The sequence below is a fragment of the Candoia aspera genome, chromosome 1 (genome assembly GCF_035149785.1).
Source record: "Candoia aspera isolate rCanAsp1 chromosome 1, rCanAsp1.hap2, whole genome shotgun sequence".
In the NCBI taxonomy this organism is placed as follows: domain Eukaryota; kingdom Metazoa; phylum Chordata; class Lepidosauria; order Squamata; family Boidae; genus Candoia; species Candoia aspera.
The window spans coordinates 161,218,991-161,239,125 of NC_086153.1; the positions used below are offsets into that span (position 1 = coordinate 161,218,991).

Here is a 20,135-nt window from a genome sequence, read left to right on the forward strand (position 1 = left end):
TGGCACCAAACAAGTGCTGTCCATGTCTTCCCATCCTGAGACTGACGGTTCTACTGAGATTTTAAACTCCACTCTTGAACAGTTTCTTAGAGCATACATTAACTACCATCAGGACGATTGGGTGGAGTTACTACCTTTTGCTGAAGTGGCTTACAACAATGCTGTCCATCAAAGTACCGGGCAAACCCCTTTTTGTGTGGTTTCTGGTCACGACTTTGTTCCCATCCCTGAACTGCCACAACCCCCTTCCCAAACATGTTCTGCATCGGACTGGGCTGTTGAGCTGTCTGATTCCTGGCTGGTGATTCAACAAGCTTTGGCTGATGCCCAGGCTGCTTACAAGTTTCAAGCTGATAAGCATTGTTCCTTGCAACACGACTTCAAGATTGGGGATCAGGTGTATCTATCTACCAAATTGATCAAGTCACCACAACCCTCTAAAAAATTTGCTCCCAAGTTCATTGGTCCTTTCCCTATTGTTGGTCTTATCAATCCAGTTACTGTTAAATTGGACCTGCCTCATAATTTGAAACGCTTGCACCCTGTTTTCCATTGCAGCTTGCTCAAGCCTGTGCACCACTCCTCCCACTGGCATCCCCAACCTCCTCCTCCTGCTCCAATCATGATTGACGGCCAACAGCACTTTGAGGTCAAAGAGGTCATTGATTCTCGCAAGCTTCAGGGCACCCTCCAGTATCTGGTCCGATGGAAACACTTTCCTCATCCTGAATGGGTGTCTGCCCGCCATGTTAATGCTCCTGATTTAGTTTGCTGTTTCCACCTTGCTTACCCTTTGAAGCCTGCCGTTTAGTGTTTTCTTTCTTTTGGGGGGGCAGTATGTCATGTTCACTGTTTCAATGTACAGTATACATCGTAATGTTTCACATGCCATGGCGCTGATGCGCATTTCTGTTTCGGAGGGAGCTGCTGTGAAACCTTGTACCAAGCTCTGTATCTGTATTCATTACAATGGAATGTGTTTGGGTTATGTTCTCTGTTCAAGGCCTTTTTCTGCAGACCATCAGAAACCGTGAGGAGCACCTGGGATTGTGAATGTGGGAAGATTCTATGGGGGGAGGGATTTCATTTGCACTGAGGGTTTTTAGTTTGTATTTGGCACGCTTTTATCATTCTCAGCTTTCTCTGTGATCCTGCATACTATTCTTTAATAAATCAGATATCTTTGAATTCCTACTCATGAGTCTGATAGCGCTTTAGAATAGGCAACCATTATACATGTACAGTACATAGATGGAAAATGAGTCATTCTTGAAATGGAAGTTCTTCCTTAAGAAAAAATAACATTTGCACAAAGACGAGCTCCTTAATACTTAATCCTATTCAAATATAATTTGGAAGGGTTGTTAGGGCCAGCAGGAAAAATTATGACTTTTAACAAATTGCCATATAAGAAGGTGATTTTACAGATGGAAGAAAAAGAGAGTCTCTCCTAGTTATTAATAATGTTGATATTATAAAAATTATACTGTATATTCTTAGGTCACTTACCACACAATATTTTGTCCAACAGGGATAGTTTTGTCTTAAAAGACAAACTATTACTATAAAGAGAAATTGTAAATAGACGATTTTGAGTTTCATTTATTTCACCCTTGCAATCAAATCACTGGAGTTTTAGTTGCTGAAAACAGCACCCAATTTCTCCACCTGCAAAGGAGAGTGGTGAAAGGGGAGGCGCAATTCAGTTCAACAATGAACAAAAGTTTATGTTCAACTTTGTGCTGAACATAAATATTTACTCCTTTTTCATTCTGTTCTTTAGACAATCGTTGCCTCCAAAATGGGCTCATATCTGAGAGGGAGAAAGACACTATTAGGTTTATAGTTTGAAATGACACGTAAAGCGAGGAGTGGTGAGAAAAGGAGAAATTGACATTTTACCGTTCCATAGATTCACTTCCCTTTTTTGACCATTAAAAAGGAAAGAACAAAAGCCACAGAGAGCAGAGCAAAACTTATGCTTGATACCAGAAGTTTTTAAAAACCAGTTCCGTCAGACTACCTTCATTGGTACAGAGAAGCATTTTTTAATTTTACATTTATGTACCACACCAATCAATATAGACTCTGGACAGTTCACAAAAAGGAAACTCAACATTCCAGTAACCTACGGCAAAACATTAATAACAGCAGCAACAACTGTCAGTGGTCATCCACAGCTTTTTGTTACAGGCTAAAGGTTCACTGAAACAAAATGGCTGTCAGGGTCTTCTATAAGGGCCCGGTATAGCTCTGGGGCCAGCATGTTCCAAAGAACTGAGGTTAATACAGAGGAGGCCCAGCATTCCAACCCTCCCGATTTCTGGTGGATGCAAGATTCTTGACAGACACTGTTTAGATAATCAGACTGGATGGGCAGAATCATACCAGGAAAGATGGTGCCTCATATATGGTACCATGTGCCATGGTAAAGGGCTTCATAAGTTACAATCAGCACTTTGAACTGAATGCAGAAGCCTACTGACAGGCAATGCAGTGATGTCAAGATGGCAACATCTCTGCTGTAATAGAATTCCTCAGCTAGCAATTGGGCTGCCACATTTTGCACTAGTTGCAGCTTTTACATTTTCTTCAAACACAGTCCCACATATAGTGCATTGCAGTAATCAGGGAGTAAATACCAATCACCAGGGCTTGCAGGTACAGATAAAGTTAGAACTGGAGTACCAACCAAAGATGAGGAAAGGCTCCCTTGAACATAGCTTCCATCTGCTGCTCAAGTAGAAACTGTGAGCAAAGAGAATCCCCAAGTCATGAGCCAGTTCCTTTGGGGAGCACAAATCCACCAAGAACAAGCACAGGGGACAATGCTGTTGGAAGCCAAAATCTGTATACATGAACAGTACAGTACCTTTCTCCTGCTAGGTTTAGCCTGAACCAGTTTTTCCCCATCCAGTCCCTCCAGACACCACTAGAATGTATTCACAGCATTTCTACTCCAGTTGGTGTGACAATGTACAATTTGAGCCTTTTCACCATATTAATGACACATCACCTTCAACCAACAGATGACTGCTCCCAGTAGGTGAAACTATAGATGTTAAATAATATAGAAGAACGAACTGAGCCCTACAGCATTCCACACTGAAGCAACCAGGACTTGATTTTCTTTCCATATAACTACCAACTAGAAATGTCCACTCAGGTAGGAATGGAACAACTGCAAAACGGTGCATCCTGCTCCCAATTCTTGCAGGCAGTCCAAAAGAATAATATAGTTGATGAATTTGAATACTAGAGGATCCCCTTGATTCCTCATCCCTTGGGCAAAAGACAAGGGTTGAAATATAGTATTTTTATGCCATCCCTTTCATCTTATTTGGCTCTGCTCAATTAGCATCCAAATCAGAGGAAATATGAGAAACTTTATCTGCAAGGAAACCTCAAAATAATTTGGATGGCCTACAGGTATCTTGTCCCACCCATCTTTCTCTAAAAGGCCTGGGTCACCCTGAAGAAAGCCACCTGGTGAAAATTCATGAAAGCAGTAAGCATGGAGAATGGATGTTTTGCTACTCTTTTCACCACTATGTAGGCTCAGACATGAGTACATATTGGTGTTTATACATATTTCCTTTTGGTTCTTTGCCATCATTGCTCCAATAATCTTTCCAGTCATTTAATCTCCCACAGCTCATCTGAGAACCAGATGGCTTCCCAGGATCAGCAAATATGAAAAGCCTTGCAGGAGCAATTTCATCCAAAGTGTTAGTTATCCCTATATTCCAAAGATCAACCAGGCACAGACCTGCCTGCCAAATTATCAGGAAAATCCCAAGAACTCTCTGGAAACTGTGAGGATTCATCAGATATCTTGGGTGGACAATCGTAATGGATTGTCTGCCCTTATAAAGGTCCATGGCGTCTGCAGTTTACAGTTGAACCAGAAAGTGATTTCATCATGGCAAAGAACAGATGTCAATGTCTTCCATATTCAAATAATATCTCATCCACTCTGTGGTAAAAACAAGATCCAGTATCCTTCCACCTACATATGTTGGAGCTGTTAATGCTTGAAACAAGCCCACAGTGATTATGGAGGCCATGAAATAATGAGCCAACCTAGACTCCCCATTCAGGGCATAAAGAATGAAGCCTCTGAAGACAGCAGGCTCCAGGGACTCTAGTCCCAGTCCCAAGATAAATTTATTATGCTAATCACTAAGTGGAATAAAAGTAATTATTGCCTTTTTGTATATGATAACTGCAGTGAGATTATTGTATGCACAAAGATGGAAAGATTTGGAAGTATCTACAATGGAGGAATGGTTGGTGAAGATGATGGAACTTGCTGAGATGGCCAAATTGACTTCTTTGATTAGAGAAAAGACAATATCTACATTTATTGCTGACTGGAAACCCCTTATGGACTTTTTCTGTAAAACAGAAAAAAAATGAACTTATGATTTATAGTTTGATGATTAGAGAGGATAGATTATAGAAAGATAGTTATGTTGTAACCACAGAGTAAGAGGCAAAGTTATAATTGTACTTATAACTGCTGTAAAGAAGGTCAGAAGCTACTTATTTGTATCTTTTTTCTTTTTTTTCTATTTTCCTTTTCCTTTTTTTCCTTTCTTGCACTTTTAGGTTTCTCTTTGATTTCTTTTTCTTCTCTTTTTTTAACTTTATATTAGTTTGTATCTTCCTTTTTAAAGAAATCACACACACACACCAATTGTAATTGTTGCCACTGGTGGCTGATGCACTGAAGAGGGGTAGAAGCAAAGCCAGAAAGGGGGAGGGGGTGGGGAATTATAGTTTTAAGAACTAGCACATTCACAAATTAGGACAAAGTCATTTCACAGTGTCTTGGGACAGATTCAACAGCCTGCTGGCCTGCTGATAGGAACAGCACATTTTATGCTGCATCGTTTCGTGCCACCTAAGGAAGTAGCGGAATACACTTCAATAGTGTGGAAAGACCTTAGGCTTTTTTAAAACAAAGCTCACTCAAGACACTGATGAAGTGTGCTGTCATATGCTACAAGTTTATACTTCCCTTAGTATTTGTAACTGATGTATGAAAATGTAAGGGAAAATAAAGAATAAACATTTTACATTGGAATTTTATTGTATAGTTATTGTTTTATGCTGTAAACCACCCAGAGTCCCTCCGTTTGGAGGAGATGGGTGGTGACAAATTTGATAAACAAACAAACAAACAAACAAAGTAACTTTTATAGAAATATTTTTTTTTCCTTTTTAAAAGAAAAATCAGTCATTAAAACTGAACATTAAAACAGCAATTTTGTGGTCTTGAGAAGTTTAAGAAACACTCTTCTATAGGGCTACAACCAATCTAATTTTTCACTAATTGTGACTGCAGCTTGTTATGTAAGGCACTGTAGTAGTAGTAATTGTTAAAATTTAATTGTTAGAGTTTGTATCAATATTAATATATTAAAGGATAGTGGCATACTTATCAGGTATAGACATTGAAATCTTGGCCATAGAAAGGTATGAACTAGCAGCTTGCTCTAAAACAGAAGCAAATAGATTCATCAATATACTTAGGATTGCAGTATTTGCCACCAGCTCTCAATATATAAGGAAGACAATCCATAATAGAAAATTAAAAGCAAAAGTCTTTCCAGAACAATACCATTCTCACACAAGTGAGAAAAAATCAAGAGTGAGCTTCAAGGTATACAAAACTTTAAAATCCCTCTTAAAATGAGAGGGCACCAACTTGGGAACTTTTGAGAAACCAAGCACTCTCAGTGGTAATTTATATCATTTATTTATCGTATTTTAATACTGCAGGACTCCAAAATGCCTCTCAGCAGTTTACATCCAAAAGAACATAAAATATGATAACAATATAAAAAAATACAAAATGAAAATCTGCTATAATATAGTTGGCACAGAGGTCATCATTCATCTCCAAGGGTCCTCAAGACTTTCACTATTTTTAGAAGGCCAACAGTGAGGGTGCTAGTTTAATTTCCAGAAAGATTGTTCCATATGATGGGGGCCACAATTGAAAAACACTGACTCTGAGCCCTTCACCATTGCTTCTTTGTAAAGGAGGTCCTGTAGGTAAGTCATGGAATACCAACTGACTGTGGGAAAAAACTGGATGAGAAATAAAACGAAAACCCCACACTACGTTTTATTGACTTGATTATGTTTCATTTTTTAAAATTCAGTTTGAAGATCCCAAATTGAGGCATATCTTTGTGCTAATATTTCTTTATTTCAATGAACATTTCAAAGAAAGATATGATCTTTCTATGAAATATAAAATCATAGGTTCTAGAAGGATGAGGTGCCAACAGTGAAGCTGGAAACAGTCTCTCTTCAAACTAGCAAGACAAAAGACAACAGTTCTAAAGATACAGTATTTACATTAGAAATAACATAGCACAGGTATATTAGTGTCCCTCAAACAGCAGTAATGATCCTTCCTATCACTGGAAGATCCTACCAATGGAATGTTAGAAAGCACCCTTTTTCAAGTGAAAGTATCAAATGCAATTTAAACATTAGCTGAACCAAACCAAACCAAACCAAACCAAACCAAACCAAACCAAACCAAACCAAACCAAACCAAACCAAACCAAGACAAAGCATAGTATATTCTTTGTCTTGTAGTATTTTGTGCATCAACTCTGTTTCAATTACCTTTCAATCCAATGCAGTTTAAGGCTGATACAGCTGATAGCCAGCACTCACCAAACCAACTGGAGCTCCTCTTAAAACTCACTAGAAATTATGCGATATTTGTTGAATTGAAAACTGGGGCAGAAGCAGCTTCAGTATCTATCTGGGGCACATTATTCTCTTATGTTACCTCCTGCAGTCCTTTTCTTCTATTCACTACACTCTGTTTTGGCTCTTTGTTATCTTTATTACTTAATCATAGCATGCCCTTTATCATACCCTTCAATGTTTGTTTTTAAACCTATGACTTTTGACTTTTGCTCAAATGATGTCTATTTCCCTTTCCCTTCTTTGTTTTCTGGTGCATCTGAATCTCTTACCAATTGCTGGAAGCAATTAAATTGTAAAGGGAATCTTATTGCTTTGCATGTTATTTTAATTTCCAAGGATAAATATTTTATGTATCTTTTGCTATACTTTTGCTTGAAAATGAATATAGAGAGTATACCAGAAGGCCCTCTACCAGAAAGTCTTATTTTATTTATATTTCTTAATCTAGAAAGCTTCATATGCTGTGAATTTGGGGGTGTCTTGAGGTTTTTTGGGGAAATGGAGCCAGAAGAGGACATAAGGGTAAACAAGTCCCTTCAAAAAGGATATTATAAAAATATACTTCAGAATAAAGGTTACATGGAAAGCTAACTAAACTGCAACTCATGCAAATCAGCTCACATTTCTTCTGAGACAAAGTCTCCCCTTGATTCTGTGTTATCCTGGTCTTCAATTTTTACAGTTAACTTCCAAAGAGCAGAGCAATGAAAGTACCCTGTGAAAGGAGGTGAAGAACAAAGGTGCCAGGAGAGCTTTGCACGGAGCCATGGCTGTAGCACAGCCTCCATCCACTCTTGCTGGTAGGGGAAGTTCTTGGCAACATATGAGAGGGCCTGTTCTTCTGCCTTTCCATGGGCGTGCACTTCTGGAGGCCCCCTCCCCAAAGTATTTCCAGAGCTCTTTTAAGCCACTCTCCAGGGCCAATGGAGATTTGGACTTGCCAAGGCCAAAGAATTGGGACTGGTACAGTGTAGCTCATCTATACCAGCAGAGACATGGAGTTGTCCTTCAGTCTGCTCCAGGGTTCTGCCCCACTCTCTCTCCATCTGGACGGGCAGCCCATAAAGGCTGACTAGGAAGCAAGAAGGGTATGGGTGTAGGAGATGGAAACTGAGACTTGAAGAATGAATGTGGAGAGCATGGGCAATAGCAGGAGAGACTTGTGAGTGATTGCAGGAGCAGCTTAACCTAACAATGCTACCAGAAGAACAGAGCTAAACAGCAGATGCCCAGTGGGGCCAAGGTCAGCAACAATGCTTGCAACAAAGGGCAGTAGTGCATGCCCAATGGCAGAAGCCAGTCCCAGGTCCCAATTGAGCTGTATATGGGCAAACTGACAGGGACCCAAGCAGATGTTGATCATTATAGGCCCACAAAAACATTAACCAGGACCCATGCCCTGGCAGAGGTACTTACTCCTAGAGGACTGGGAAGAACCTGAGGAAAGACCAGGAGTAATAGCTAAGTGGCACCACCAATTTCCAAAAACTAGGATCTAATTCTCCCTTTAAAGGACTGGACTGCATGAAGATCAAGGAAGGATGGGGCCAGGGAAGAAATATCTGTGGCATACCAGTAAAGTTCCCCAGTCATGGGGTTAGACCTACACATCTTGTGTGTCTTTTTAGCCATTCAATCAAGAAACTACAACATAACCCAATCTTCTTTATTCCACACAGAAAGAAATATTTACTTTCTTGGAAGTAAGATAATCCAGAAATTGGAATGGCTATCTAAAAACAGTATGGTTACAATAGGCAATTTATATGAAGCAAATAGAATTACTGAGGGGAAGTTCAATTTCTTTGAATAGCATCAAGAAACTTTAAATAGGGATCATGGCACATGGAATGCCCTACTAAATCACAGAAGGTACTTCTCTCCTAGCAAATATTTAAAATAATTGTTAGTCAGATACATCCAGGAATTCACACGTAGGGCATGGAGCTGAAATATAGTCCTTAATTTATCTCTGTTGTTCTTTATTTAGAGGTTTGTTCTTTAATTTACTTACATCCTAAATATATAGTTTGTTTCTCTGTTTAAACAACTGCCTGTATTTATTTTCATGGTCTCTTCCACGCATCTAATCCACACTGATTTTTCAAAATTAGAAACATTCACACTACCTTTCTTCATTATAATCTGATGGAGGAAATTCAGCTTCAGATAGGCTGCTGGAAAAGAACACTAGCCTACCCAGAATCTTGCTATTGCCATGTCAAATTATCTCCTTAAAAGGTTTTCTATGTGAATAACCATAACTGTCCTCAGCTAAACTAAGCTACTCTTTCTAAATATTTAGAATACACACCCATATAAAATTCCTGGAAGTAGAGGAAAAAAGCCAGCAAAAGTTCAGGAAAAATACAAATGTGAACTTCAGGAACTGTATCATAACAAAGCAAAAATAGGGTTTTTTTAAATGTAGAACACTGATAAATATATTTTGAAGCTTTTAAATATATTATTTGTGTGTTTATCCAGAGCACAAGACGAGATTCTGCCAATAGAAGCAGAGAAAAATGAGAAATTATACTTCACAGAATAATAATACTTAAGAAAAAATTATCCTGCAGGTAAGATTTCAAAAACTAAGTGGTATTTCACTACATAAGTACAAGGAATATAATTATAGGCTAAGAACTGAAGTCTTGGTTGGATAAAACTTTCCTTCCTGCCTACCTGCTTGCTTTCTGTCTGAAAATATTCAGAAAATTAAAGACGTTACAGAACAGCCCAAGATAAAGTTGTTTTAGTGGCACTACTATGGCTAATGGGAACAGGAAGCACTAAGGTGGCAGTGAACTGGAAGTAATGTAGGAAAACAAGGCTCAGTGACTGGATGAATAAACCACACAGTGATGATGTCAGTAATGGAAAAGGCAATATATTTAGAAAATAACAGACGAAGAATGCAGTGTGGTTTCATCTGCAATTTTTAAGCTTCAGACAAACAAATGAAAAAAAAAAAGCTAACCTCATAAACTATGTAGATAAGAGAAAACTTTCATTTTATACCATGTTCACCCATAACCACATAAATCAGAAGTAAATCATTTAATTAATACAACTGGATATGAAACCAAATTAAAATAAAATGTATGTAAACAATCCTACTGTATTTTGAACAGAAGCGAAAGACTATGCTTTAAACCAACCTTCCCCAACCATGTGCCCTTGGGAAGTTTTGGGGTTGTAATTTTGAACTAACTGGAAATTCCGGGGCTTGTAATCTGAAAGTCTTTGGAGGGCACCAAGCTGAAGTAGGGCAGTTCAAATTGTAAAGTTATTTCATGCTTGCACGTCTACAAATAGTCAATGAGGCATTTAATAATGTCATGAGAACCTCATACATCTGTACGTATATTAAATAAATGCAATACACGGTTCCTTAAGGACTTACATTTCTCTAATGCTAACTGTAACATTTATGAGCTTGATTACAGTGTTCGTAGGATTTGAGAACGCCAACAGACTGTAATAGGTCAACTACAGCAAATTAGCTGAGTTTGATAGATATTTGTTATTTTTTTTTGTACTGCCATAGTTACTGATTTTCTAAAAAGAGCTACTGCAGCTTTTATTCAAATATGAAGAAGGATAACTGACAAATTCCCTTGAGAAGGCATTACTTAAAACTTTACAGTGCATAATTAATACCAGGGCAGATACTGTGGTATGAAATCACCACATAGGAATATGCTTGCTTGGCATAAAAGGAGATCCTGTGTATTGTACAGATAGTCTGGTAGAAAAGACATTAAAAAAAAGTCAATAGCCGTATCATGAAGTGGAAAGCATATGTTCTGGAAGAAAATTTCAAAGAAGAATTTCTGGAAGAAATTTCAAATTGGAAATTTCTAATTTCAAATTAGAAATGTTTCTAAGGCAACATTTAAAAATATGATCTGTTTCACAGAGGGTCAAGTTGAATAGCAGAGGAAAACTGTGTGGATGAGAAGTTGGTTTGGGATAAAAGAGTTTAGATTGTAAGCACTGAAACATCCTAGAGTTTATATCCATGTCTCTTTAATGTTTTGTCATATACTGTACATTTTCAATCAGTTCTGTAGTACACAATACCACATTGCTTTAGATAATGAAGCAGTCAGTGCTGAAAACTCTCATGAATACGCATTTACTCTCTATTGGTAATGAACGCTATGTAGCTTTTATAAATGATTAAGTAATTATTTCTAGCATGGGAATCTGAAATTTCCCACACTGTTCTAGAAAAAGAAGATGAAACTAAAATATACTACTGTTTCATTTTCCTCAAGTAGCAACCCTTTTTGAACTGGGGAAAATACGAAGAGAAATTAAAAAACCAGAAATTTTTTATGGGATTCCCTCTCCTGGATCTACAAACATATAACAGCCATTGCTGAAAATTCACTTGATGAAGCAGTTGGGGGTTCCACTTGGGTGTGCTGTAAATTCATCAAGCGTGCACCCAACGCTTTTCTCATTCCTGTGCCAGATGTTACGGTAGAATAATGGGAGATACATTTGCTCTTTCACTATACAGATGGCAATGCCAACTCAAGAAAATGCTTGAACAAGACTTCTCATCTTTGAACTATTTTCTGTTTTTACATGTTTCCTAATTAGAGTCAGAGGAACTCTGTCTCTGACTGTCAATGGCTCTGGGGAAAAAAAGCATGTAATAGCAACATTCCTCATTTTTCTGCAGAAGTATTTTCTTTAAATGAATCCAACGATGTTCTTTTGTTTTAATATATATCTTTGCATTGCCTCAGTTACCATTTTTTCCTGTTTGATCCCATATTTATGCATACGTTTTCAAACATTGCTGCAACAAACAGCGTGATGTCCAAAATAATCTACACATGTAACTAAAATCAACCTTAGTATGAGTCACTGTTTTAACTGAAAAGTCAGGATGCTTGGGTCAGAGAAATAATGCTGTCTTCAATCTCTGAAAGCTTCTTCAACATTTCATTCAATTTGATCTCATCAAATTCCACAGTCAAAAGCTCAGATTCCTACAATAAAAAGGAAGGAGGATGTTAGGTTTAGATAATTTCTTAACGTTAGAAAAATAACAGCATGGTTAATTCATACGAGAATTCTGGCTATTTAAACAGAAATTATTTGGAATAATGAGTGTAAAACATAAGTAACGTTCTCATGGGAAAAGGAAATACACTCGCTGCTCTCTAGGCAGAATATTTTTCTACCATGACCTTCTCCCCCCCCCACCCCCTGACTGATAGAATTCTTGAACTTACAGGACATGGTTTGACAACTAAACAATGTACTTGATGCATCATATGCTCCGCCAGGAAGCATCCTGCGTATCTTGCAAAATACTCTGTGAAGAGAATGTCCTGATTTTTGGACTTTCCACATTCAGGGAATGCTTCTTACGTGAATTTAACTGCTGACAAATGCCTGCACATTTCCCACAAACTCCTTGTATGTTGCCAACAGTGTTTGGCCAGCCCTTCTTCACTTCATTCTTGTCTCTGAAACTGTTATAAAAGCCCAGTACACATCTCATCACTATCCTCTGGATATACATTGTATGGATTGGCAACTCTCAAGATTTCTTTTAGGGAACTTGATTTATTATTATTATTATTATTATTATTATTATTATTATTATTATTATTATTATTATATTAATCCTAGATAAGCTTCTTAGGAACTCAAGTTTGCAACCAATAAAGTGCTATTAGAACAGTCAAAGTCAAACCAGATAGCTTACAAATTATTCCAGAATGCATTTTGCCTTGAATACCATGTAGAAGAAGCAATACTGTCCAATCTTTATTTCTTATTCTTATTAGGGGAGCTCAATACATGTATGTGTTTTATAGAATCATTAAGTAGTTATTTATTTGGGGTTTTTTTTGAACAGCACTATTTTAATGGATTAGGTTTTTTTCCACCAAAATTCTGTGTGTGCGTGCGCGCACGTGTGTGCATTGCTCACCTCCCTGAATTATTTATTTTATTTGTCAAATTTGTCACAGCCCATCTCCGCCCACCGGAGGGACTCTGGCGGTTTACAACAAGTTGCTAATTAAAACAATATATAAAAATGGATTATAAAAATACATATCACTAATAAATAAGAGTAAAGTCCAGATGGATATGATCTCGTTCAGTCTTAATCTTAATCAGTGTAACCTTAAATTATATATTTAAGATGGGCAGCTATATAAATTTTCTAAATAAATAAACAAAGAATGACCCAAGCCTAATATCCTGGGGCATTCACAACACAATCTGAAGAGAGAGAAGAACAAACCATTTCATGTCAGATCTATATGATACAAATACTGTGTCTGATCATACTGAATCTATATATTTCTCTGGATGGAGTTGATTTTAGCTCTATAATATATATGTATAGTCCAAATTTAACAGAGACAAAAATGACAACAACAAAATCCTGGGTTGGTTTTCTTTAGTCAACAAGGAACCAAAAAACAACTTTATAAATTATACATATTTTACAACAAGAATGTAGAGGCAATCACAATGAGATTCTTCCTTAAATAATGTGGTTTGTTTGGTGTCAGTGGAGCATGTTTCGTGAACCCAATTGTTGCAGTTTATAAACAGTGATCGATAGATTAATGTATTGTGTGAATCTGGCTACTGAGGCTTATTCAAAAGCCCATGATTCAAAAAAAAATTGTTTAGTGCAATGCATGCAGAAACAAACAACGAATTCTTAGTTACTGCGTTGATGACAGTGACCCCCTGTGTGAGAATCCCTGAGGTAAGATAGCTGAGGAAGCTAGATGGATCCACCTCTACCTACTTATCCTTATAAAGACACCAAAAATAGCTGAAATAATCCAAGCTTTATTGATTAGAGATGGAGAGTGCTTTTGAAAGCTGTGTAGCAGGCAGCTGAACAACAGTTGCAACTTCTTTCTTTACTTTCTGATAGGCTTAAGATGCTACATAACTTTCAAGAAGTTGTAAAAGACAAGAGTTCCGCTAGAAAATAAAGGAGGCAACGTTACAGAAGAATGCCACCGGAGTCATTAGGAATAAAGTGGCATACAAATTAAATACATATATACATACAACCATACAACCACATTCACCCTGGCCACTGTGCTGAAAGTTCAATCTGTAGGCTGTATGACACTGTGGGAGTGGAAAACACTATTGCTATTGCACCTATTAGCTTCATGGGTGGAAAGAATAACAGAGGGAAGGAGGGAGTAGCAAAGAATTATCAGTAACTGCCACAAGGATGTCTCTGTCAAGGGTATTAAGTATATGGATGGTAGTGGTGGGTAGTGGTTAGCAGTTAGGTGATTTTGCTGCACACCTGAGTCTCATCCTTCTTGTAAAGACCGAAGTTGGTGAGGTGGAAACCACTGCTGCTCAGGCCAGATACAGCCATTGCATAAACACTGAATAAGTGCCTTCCAGTCTCAAGACTGGGGAAAGGGTGGCATAAAGTCCTTTGACTGGAAATGCGAGGACCTGTTGTAAAGTTACCTTTTCAGTGCCGTCGTAAATTTGAACAGTCACTAAACAGGGCAATCATTAAGCAAGGTCTACCTGTAAGCAGATCTTCTGTATATATATGGTGACCTCCTTATCTGCAATAAAGAATCCTTACAGTTCCAGGTTTGTGATGCTTCTGCTGTTAACTAGTCACTGATGTGAAGTTGAGTTTCAGCAGGGTAAAGATTTATCATTGCCCCATTAGCCATAATTGGCTTTAAGGAAAGGAGGTCTCCTATGCTTTGTGGTTGCTCTAGGGGCAAAGTGGATGACACCAATGAGATGGTGTTTCTTACTTCTCCACTTAGTTAGAAACGTATGCTGCCAATAGAATTCTTCATGCACAGTCTAGCCTTTAGAGCGAACAAGGAAATTTGAATGGCTGTTTTAATCAGGCTTGTCAGTTCAGCTTCCCCACATTGATAAGCGTTGTCTGCTTCAGTACAGTCAAGTATGTTTCTTATTAAAACCGTCAAAATTAAATTCTCTTCCTCTTGCCAAGTTTCTTACTCTCCCATATTTTTCCAATGACATTTAACATTTCTCAGAAAGAACAAAGACATCCTTTGGTGAATCCTATTTTAAGGACTGGTCCCTTAATGCTACAGTACTGTCGGAATAATTAAACTACAGTAGGTTCGCCACTTTGGACTGAGCCCAGCTTTATATTTAACATATTGTTTCACAGAAATCACGTGAAACACTTTCATTGCATGTTTGTAGAACCTTTCCCTTTTCAAAAATGTTCTTACTAATGTTGAAGGAATAGCAACTAGAGCAGGGCATGTTGTTTTCAGCACATGGTACCAATGCTAGATGATATTTTTTTGCTTGGTCTTATTATTTATGATTTTATTTCATTATTAGAAATGCCAAAGGCTGCAACGTAACCAAGATTATTTTCAGTATTTTGATATGTCAGTGACAAAATCCATCTGCATTCTACTCCAAGCCTCTATTTTCTTTGGTCTCCTAACCTCCTCTGGATCAGAACTAAGGCTTGTGTGGATAGTAGTTTTCTTCCAAATGGTGGGAAATGCAAAGTCATCATGTGGTCTGTGGGTGTCAGAGATCTGGCAACATTGCAGCTGCTATTTGAAAGACACTTTATCCAGCATTAGTAGCCTGGGGGGAGTGAGCTCCTGATCTACAGTATGGACGTGTATGATATTTTTCTCTTAACCCTAAATAAACTAATGCTCCAGTTCCATAGCACAAAACAGAGGCTGCATTACAAGAAGACTGAAAGGAAACACTCCTAATTTGCCTCTTTTATTGATGCAATTCAGTGGTAGTGTTTAGGACTGCATTGTATCATCTTGTAATGTGAGTATATCTAAGCCTGAGGTGAACAATTGTTTAGGACGGTGGTCAATGAGGCACGCGAAAGGGGATCTGCAAACATGGTATTGGTATATGTGGGGCTGCAGAAAGGCAGCCTGTGGGTATAAATGCTTTTGTTGATAGCTGAAGAAATATATCCTGTATGGGTACACGAACCTAAGATAGTTAGGTTGACTTTTCTCTCTCCTCTCTATAAAAGTGTTATGTACTTTAGCTTTAAATGCAGGGTTCTTTCTGATTATGTGCTGTGACTAATCTGATAAAGAAGGTGCTCCGCAGTTTGGAAAACATGTTGCCTTACCTTGGGTGTGAAAAATTGTCCAGCATTTTAAATAGCGCTTTCAGAAACTTGTTAGTTGTTGTTTAGCTAAGATTTTTCCCCCTACAGGCTTGTCTAGAATTGTTAGAAAGCTATGACTCTTAATACACATGAATGCCAAAAACAAATATATAACTATATATAAAAAAACTGATACTGTATCCCCCCCGCCCCATATGTGTGGCTTGCTATTTGTAATAAATACAAGGACTAAAGCATATAGATGAATAGACTCTTTCTTTCGTTCTGTCTGTCAGAATCTATCTATGACACTTTGTACCTTTATTTTGGCACAAATATTATTATGACATTTAAAATATCTAAAGAGAAGCTTATTACAATGATTTCTTTTCAGTGATAGAAAAATGAAAAGAAACATAAATGCTTAATATTTTATTTATTTTCGACCCCACCTTTATTATTTTTACAAATAACTTAAGGCGGCGAACATATCTAATCCTCCTTCCTCCTCCTATTTTCCTCACAACAACCACCCTGTGAGGTGGGTTGGGCTGAGAGTGATTGGCCCAAGGTCACCCAGCCGGTTTTCAGGCCTACGGTGCGACTAAACCAAAGATCTTTGGTTTTCATGTATTTGTTTTATACTACACAATCTGAAAGGCAGTATCATTTTCTGTGCCTTATTACAGAATCGAGAACAGAGTATTTTTTTTCTCCTTAATTCTTTTAATGAAGTAGATGCCATTGGAAATTAAGCAGAAAGGATTGGAGCAAACCCAAGGAACGCTTTCCATCTGGCATAGCACAGCAAATTTAATTTCACTGCTTTTATAATATTAAGTTCTATTTTTTTTTCAATCCATTATTTTATCACACAAATCAAAGGAGGATTATTTAGCAGCCCTCAAAGCAAGTTAACCTTCTTTGACTTAGCTCCATACAGTACGTGCAAAGCATTAGATACAAATATAAGGCTCTCTGAAATTAATAGCAAAAAGAATAAGAGCCCAGCTGTGTAACTCTCACAGTAACAGCTATTCTGGCCTAACAATGCGAAACACAGAGCCCATAAGATAGCTACACTGGAATAGCTTCTCACCAAGAGTCATGTAATAAGCTTATTGTAATGAATGTCAGAAAATTTCCATCTGAAGAGGAACACTTTCAGACACTGAATGAGCAAAAGGGAAGTAGCTGACCTGTCAATTCAGGTAAACCAGGAAAATGAATGCTGAGAAGCCATTCAGGTGGGTGGGTTTCCCCTAGCAGGTAAGCTTTTACAAGAGGAGAGGGAAATCTCCATTTTGTCTTTGTGGTTTGGTGTTGCTTTTCTCTGCTTTGAGGTTGGCTGAAAGGAAGAGAAAGGTAAATGTCTCAGCCAGCAGCAACTGGGCTGGAATCTAGTGGATTTGGACAGCAAGCTTAGTTCAGCGAAGCTAGTCGCAACACTGAGTGTCAGGCTCTGCCTGAGACCCAATAAAAACACAGACGCTAGTGTAGACTTAGGTTCTGGGTTTATTTGGGAATAGAGTGCATGCCCTTAGAAAGCTGAGAGTGAGGGGAGTGCGCTGGAACGGGATTTAAATAGCCCGTGCTGGTCAGCGCTCCACCCCACATCATCCCAGGTGCGTCCCACGAGTCCCAACGGTTTCGTCCCTGCCAGGTGGGAGGTCGTGCAGCCCCCCTGCGCCCCGGGCATCGCCTCAATCGCCTTCCTGTGCGGTAACGATCCATTGCTGGGCGATCAGGCTCTTAATTCTTCGAAAGCCCTGGCGCGCCTCTCCTGTTGTTAGTCAATTACCCGTTGGCTACTTTGTATCAGTCTCGGTCGTTACTTAGTTTCCTCGCACCTGCCGCTGGTTCTTTGTGTTTCTTAGTTGCCTTTGCCTAATCCGCCAGAGACCCATTTCCTTGTATTGTCATGCGAGCCGTTGCGATGTCACAAGCATCGCAACGGTGATCATGACACTGAGTCTGTTTTACGGACTGAGGTCTACGCTATGTGAATTTGTTCTGATAGGCTTGTTTGAGTTTCTGGGCTGAGCAGGAACTCATTGAGATCAGGGTCTTCAGTAAGCAGTAGGTCATTTCTTCTTTACTTTCTCTTTTCTACTGCCTTCTGGATCTCTGACCTTGTTATTTAAAATAAAGATTTAGAACTCTTAATGAATTTATGTTGCTCGTTCTGGGAAATATCAGAGTATTGAAGGCAGGGGGTTGCCACTTACTTCCTTGCTGTTGAACTATGGGGTAGAGAGAGTTTTCTCTGGAGTAAAGCAGCTGGTAGCAGCATATGCTGTCGGCTCTCCCCAGAAATTGCAGCAAGGATGCAACAGAGTTGTGGGAGAAGGCACTGGAGGCCCCTTGTAGGACCCATTGGGGCCCGAGCTACCACATCCCTTGTGTATTCATCCCTGCACCTTGTTACACTTATACTCTTTCTCCTTGGTGTTTCTCCCTCAAGCACCTTCCTTCTGCTTGGCCTCTTCAGTTCAGCTTTCAACAAAGCAGCACAGAATATTTTCACTTGTGTATTTCCTCATGGTGTTTCGTCTTGGACTGCAAATAAATTTTGATTAATATTTCCTTGTGTGAATTGTTTAAAGAGAAAACAGCATTGGCTAGGCTAAGTAGATCATATCCCACCCCCATCACCTTTCCTGGCCCCTTAGAGAAGCAGTGAAAATGTCAGTACAGCCATAACATGCTTAGAAGGCAAAGGAATGGTGATATCAAGAAGGCATACTTGGAGGTGAGGAAAGCTATGAGAAGCAAGGACAAGGGAGATAACGGGTGGGGGGGGGGATCAGACATTAACTGTTATTCTAACATACCTTCTCTGTATTCTTAATAAAATAATTGTCTGTAGTCCCACCTTAATTATCTCACTACCTCTAGCCTCATGGGTTACATGTATGCTTTGATTTGCATAAACCTATATAAGGGGGTTGTATCCCTGCCTTTTTTTAGATCTGCAATTGTAACCTCTAATACCAAAATAAACACAATTTGTACTACTATTTATGGGGTTCTAGATGCTGTTATTAAACAAATTCATAAAGGACAATTTTTTCTTGCACTGTAAGAGTTCATCATGCACCTATTTAGCTTGCTACCTTGCATTTATATATTCTGCTCTTTATGCATGGATTACTTTGTAAAGACTTGGACATGAAAAACAATACATATTTAGAATCAATAAATAGTTTTATATTTTTGATCTTCCATCTCATGTTCCTCTACGTTATTAAAAAAGCGTTTTGTCATAATCACTGTGAATAGTTCAGAGTTGCTAGGACACGGCTCATCCATAATTAATTTGGATTAGTTAAAAAGCTAAATATTTCAATACAAATAAAAACTGCTAAAATACTCTATTTAAAAGCTCACATATTTACCAATGATGACATGGAAAGCTCTTGAAATTGAGGGTAACTTCTGAATATGGCATTTATTTTCTTGGTAAACAGAGACTTGCCACAAAAGATGCAACTTGGAAAACATAAATGCATAGATATTTGAGGCTCCTCTTTCTTGAACGCTTGCTAATAAAGCTTGATACACTAGATCATGTTCTTTCAGTTTAAGAGTGCCATGGTTATGAAGTATATTTGTGCTTATTTCAAATAAAGTATGGAATACTCATAGATGTACAGTCTAAAAACCCTTGTTTAAATCTGTAGTATCTGATCGAAAATTAAAACATATGGTAACAACTCAACCAGATATTTCAGAGAAAAAATATGTGTAAACTGTAACACATGTTCATTCATGAGGGCTTTGTGATGACAGTAATGTCATTTTCAAAGCTAACTTCTCAAAATGACTGGGAGTAATTATAACAATGTTTTACTGATCACATGTTTACCTTGGCGAGGACCTGATTCTTAGAACAAAACTTTAGCAGTGTTCAAAGGATCTATTGTCCCCTTTCTCATCTCCCTGAAAGGCCCACTAAATATATTTGGCACAAAAGAAGAGAAACGTGTCAATGAAATGTGATCCAATTCCTTTCTGAAATGTCCTTCCCACTGAGCAACGGACTGGGATTATAAGGCCTGAAGGGAACAAGATGCTATTCTTGCTGATATAAATCCCAAAGGAAAACAACTAAGATGTCAGGTTTCCTTCTTTTCAAATAATTTCAAACACTCAGCAGACATCTGACCTTTTAAAATGATTTTAAAATATTTACTATTTACCACATGATGGCTGCTTTTAAGGTCATTATAGATGTTTACAGCTTTATGAGGTAGTGATTATAATCTGT

The 20,135-nt window shown here is 38.2% G+C and overlaps 1 protein-coding gene across 2 annotated transcripts in view; it reads right to left on the reverse strand.

The window, feature by feature from the left end:
- Window positions 1-10,748: 10,748 nt before the first annotated feature.
- COMMD1 (copper metabolism domain containing 1) overlaps window positions 10,749-20,135 on the reverse strand; it is an 89,859-nt gene continuing 80,472 nt past the window's right edge. Inside the window, exons 3-4 of one of the 2 annotated variants that reach the window (XM_063316980.1) lie at window positions 17,065-17,213; window positions 10,749-11,747 (exon numbers count right to left, since the gene is read on the reverse strand). In XM_063316980.1, the coding sequence (XP_063173050.1) occupies window positions 17,109-17,213 (105 nt within the window). In that variant the 3' untranslated portion in view covers window positions 10,749-11,747; window positions 17,065-17,108. The remainder of the gene's footprint in view (window positions 11,748-17,064; window positions 17,214-20,135) is intronic. The other variant, XM_063316971.1, reaches the window with a different exon arrangement.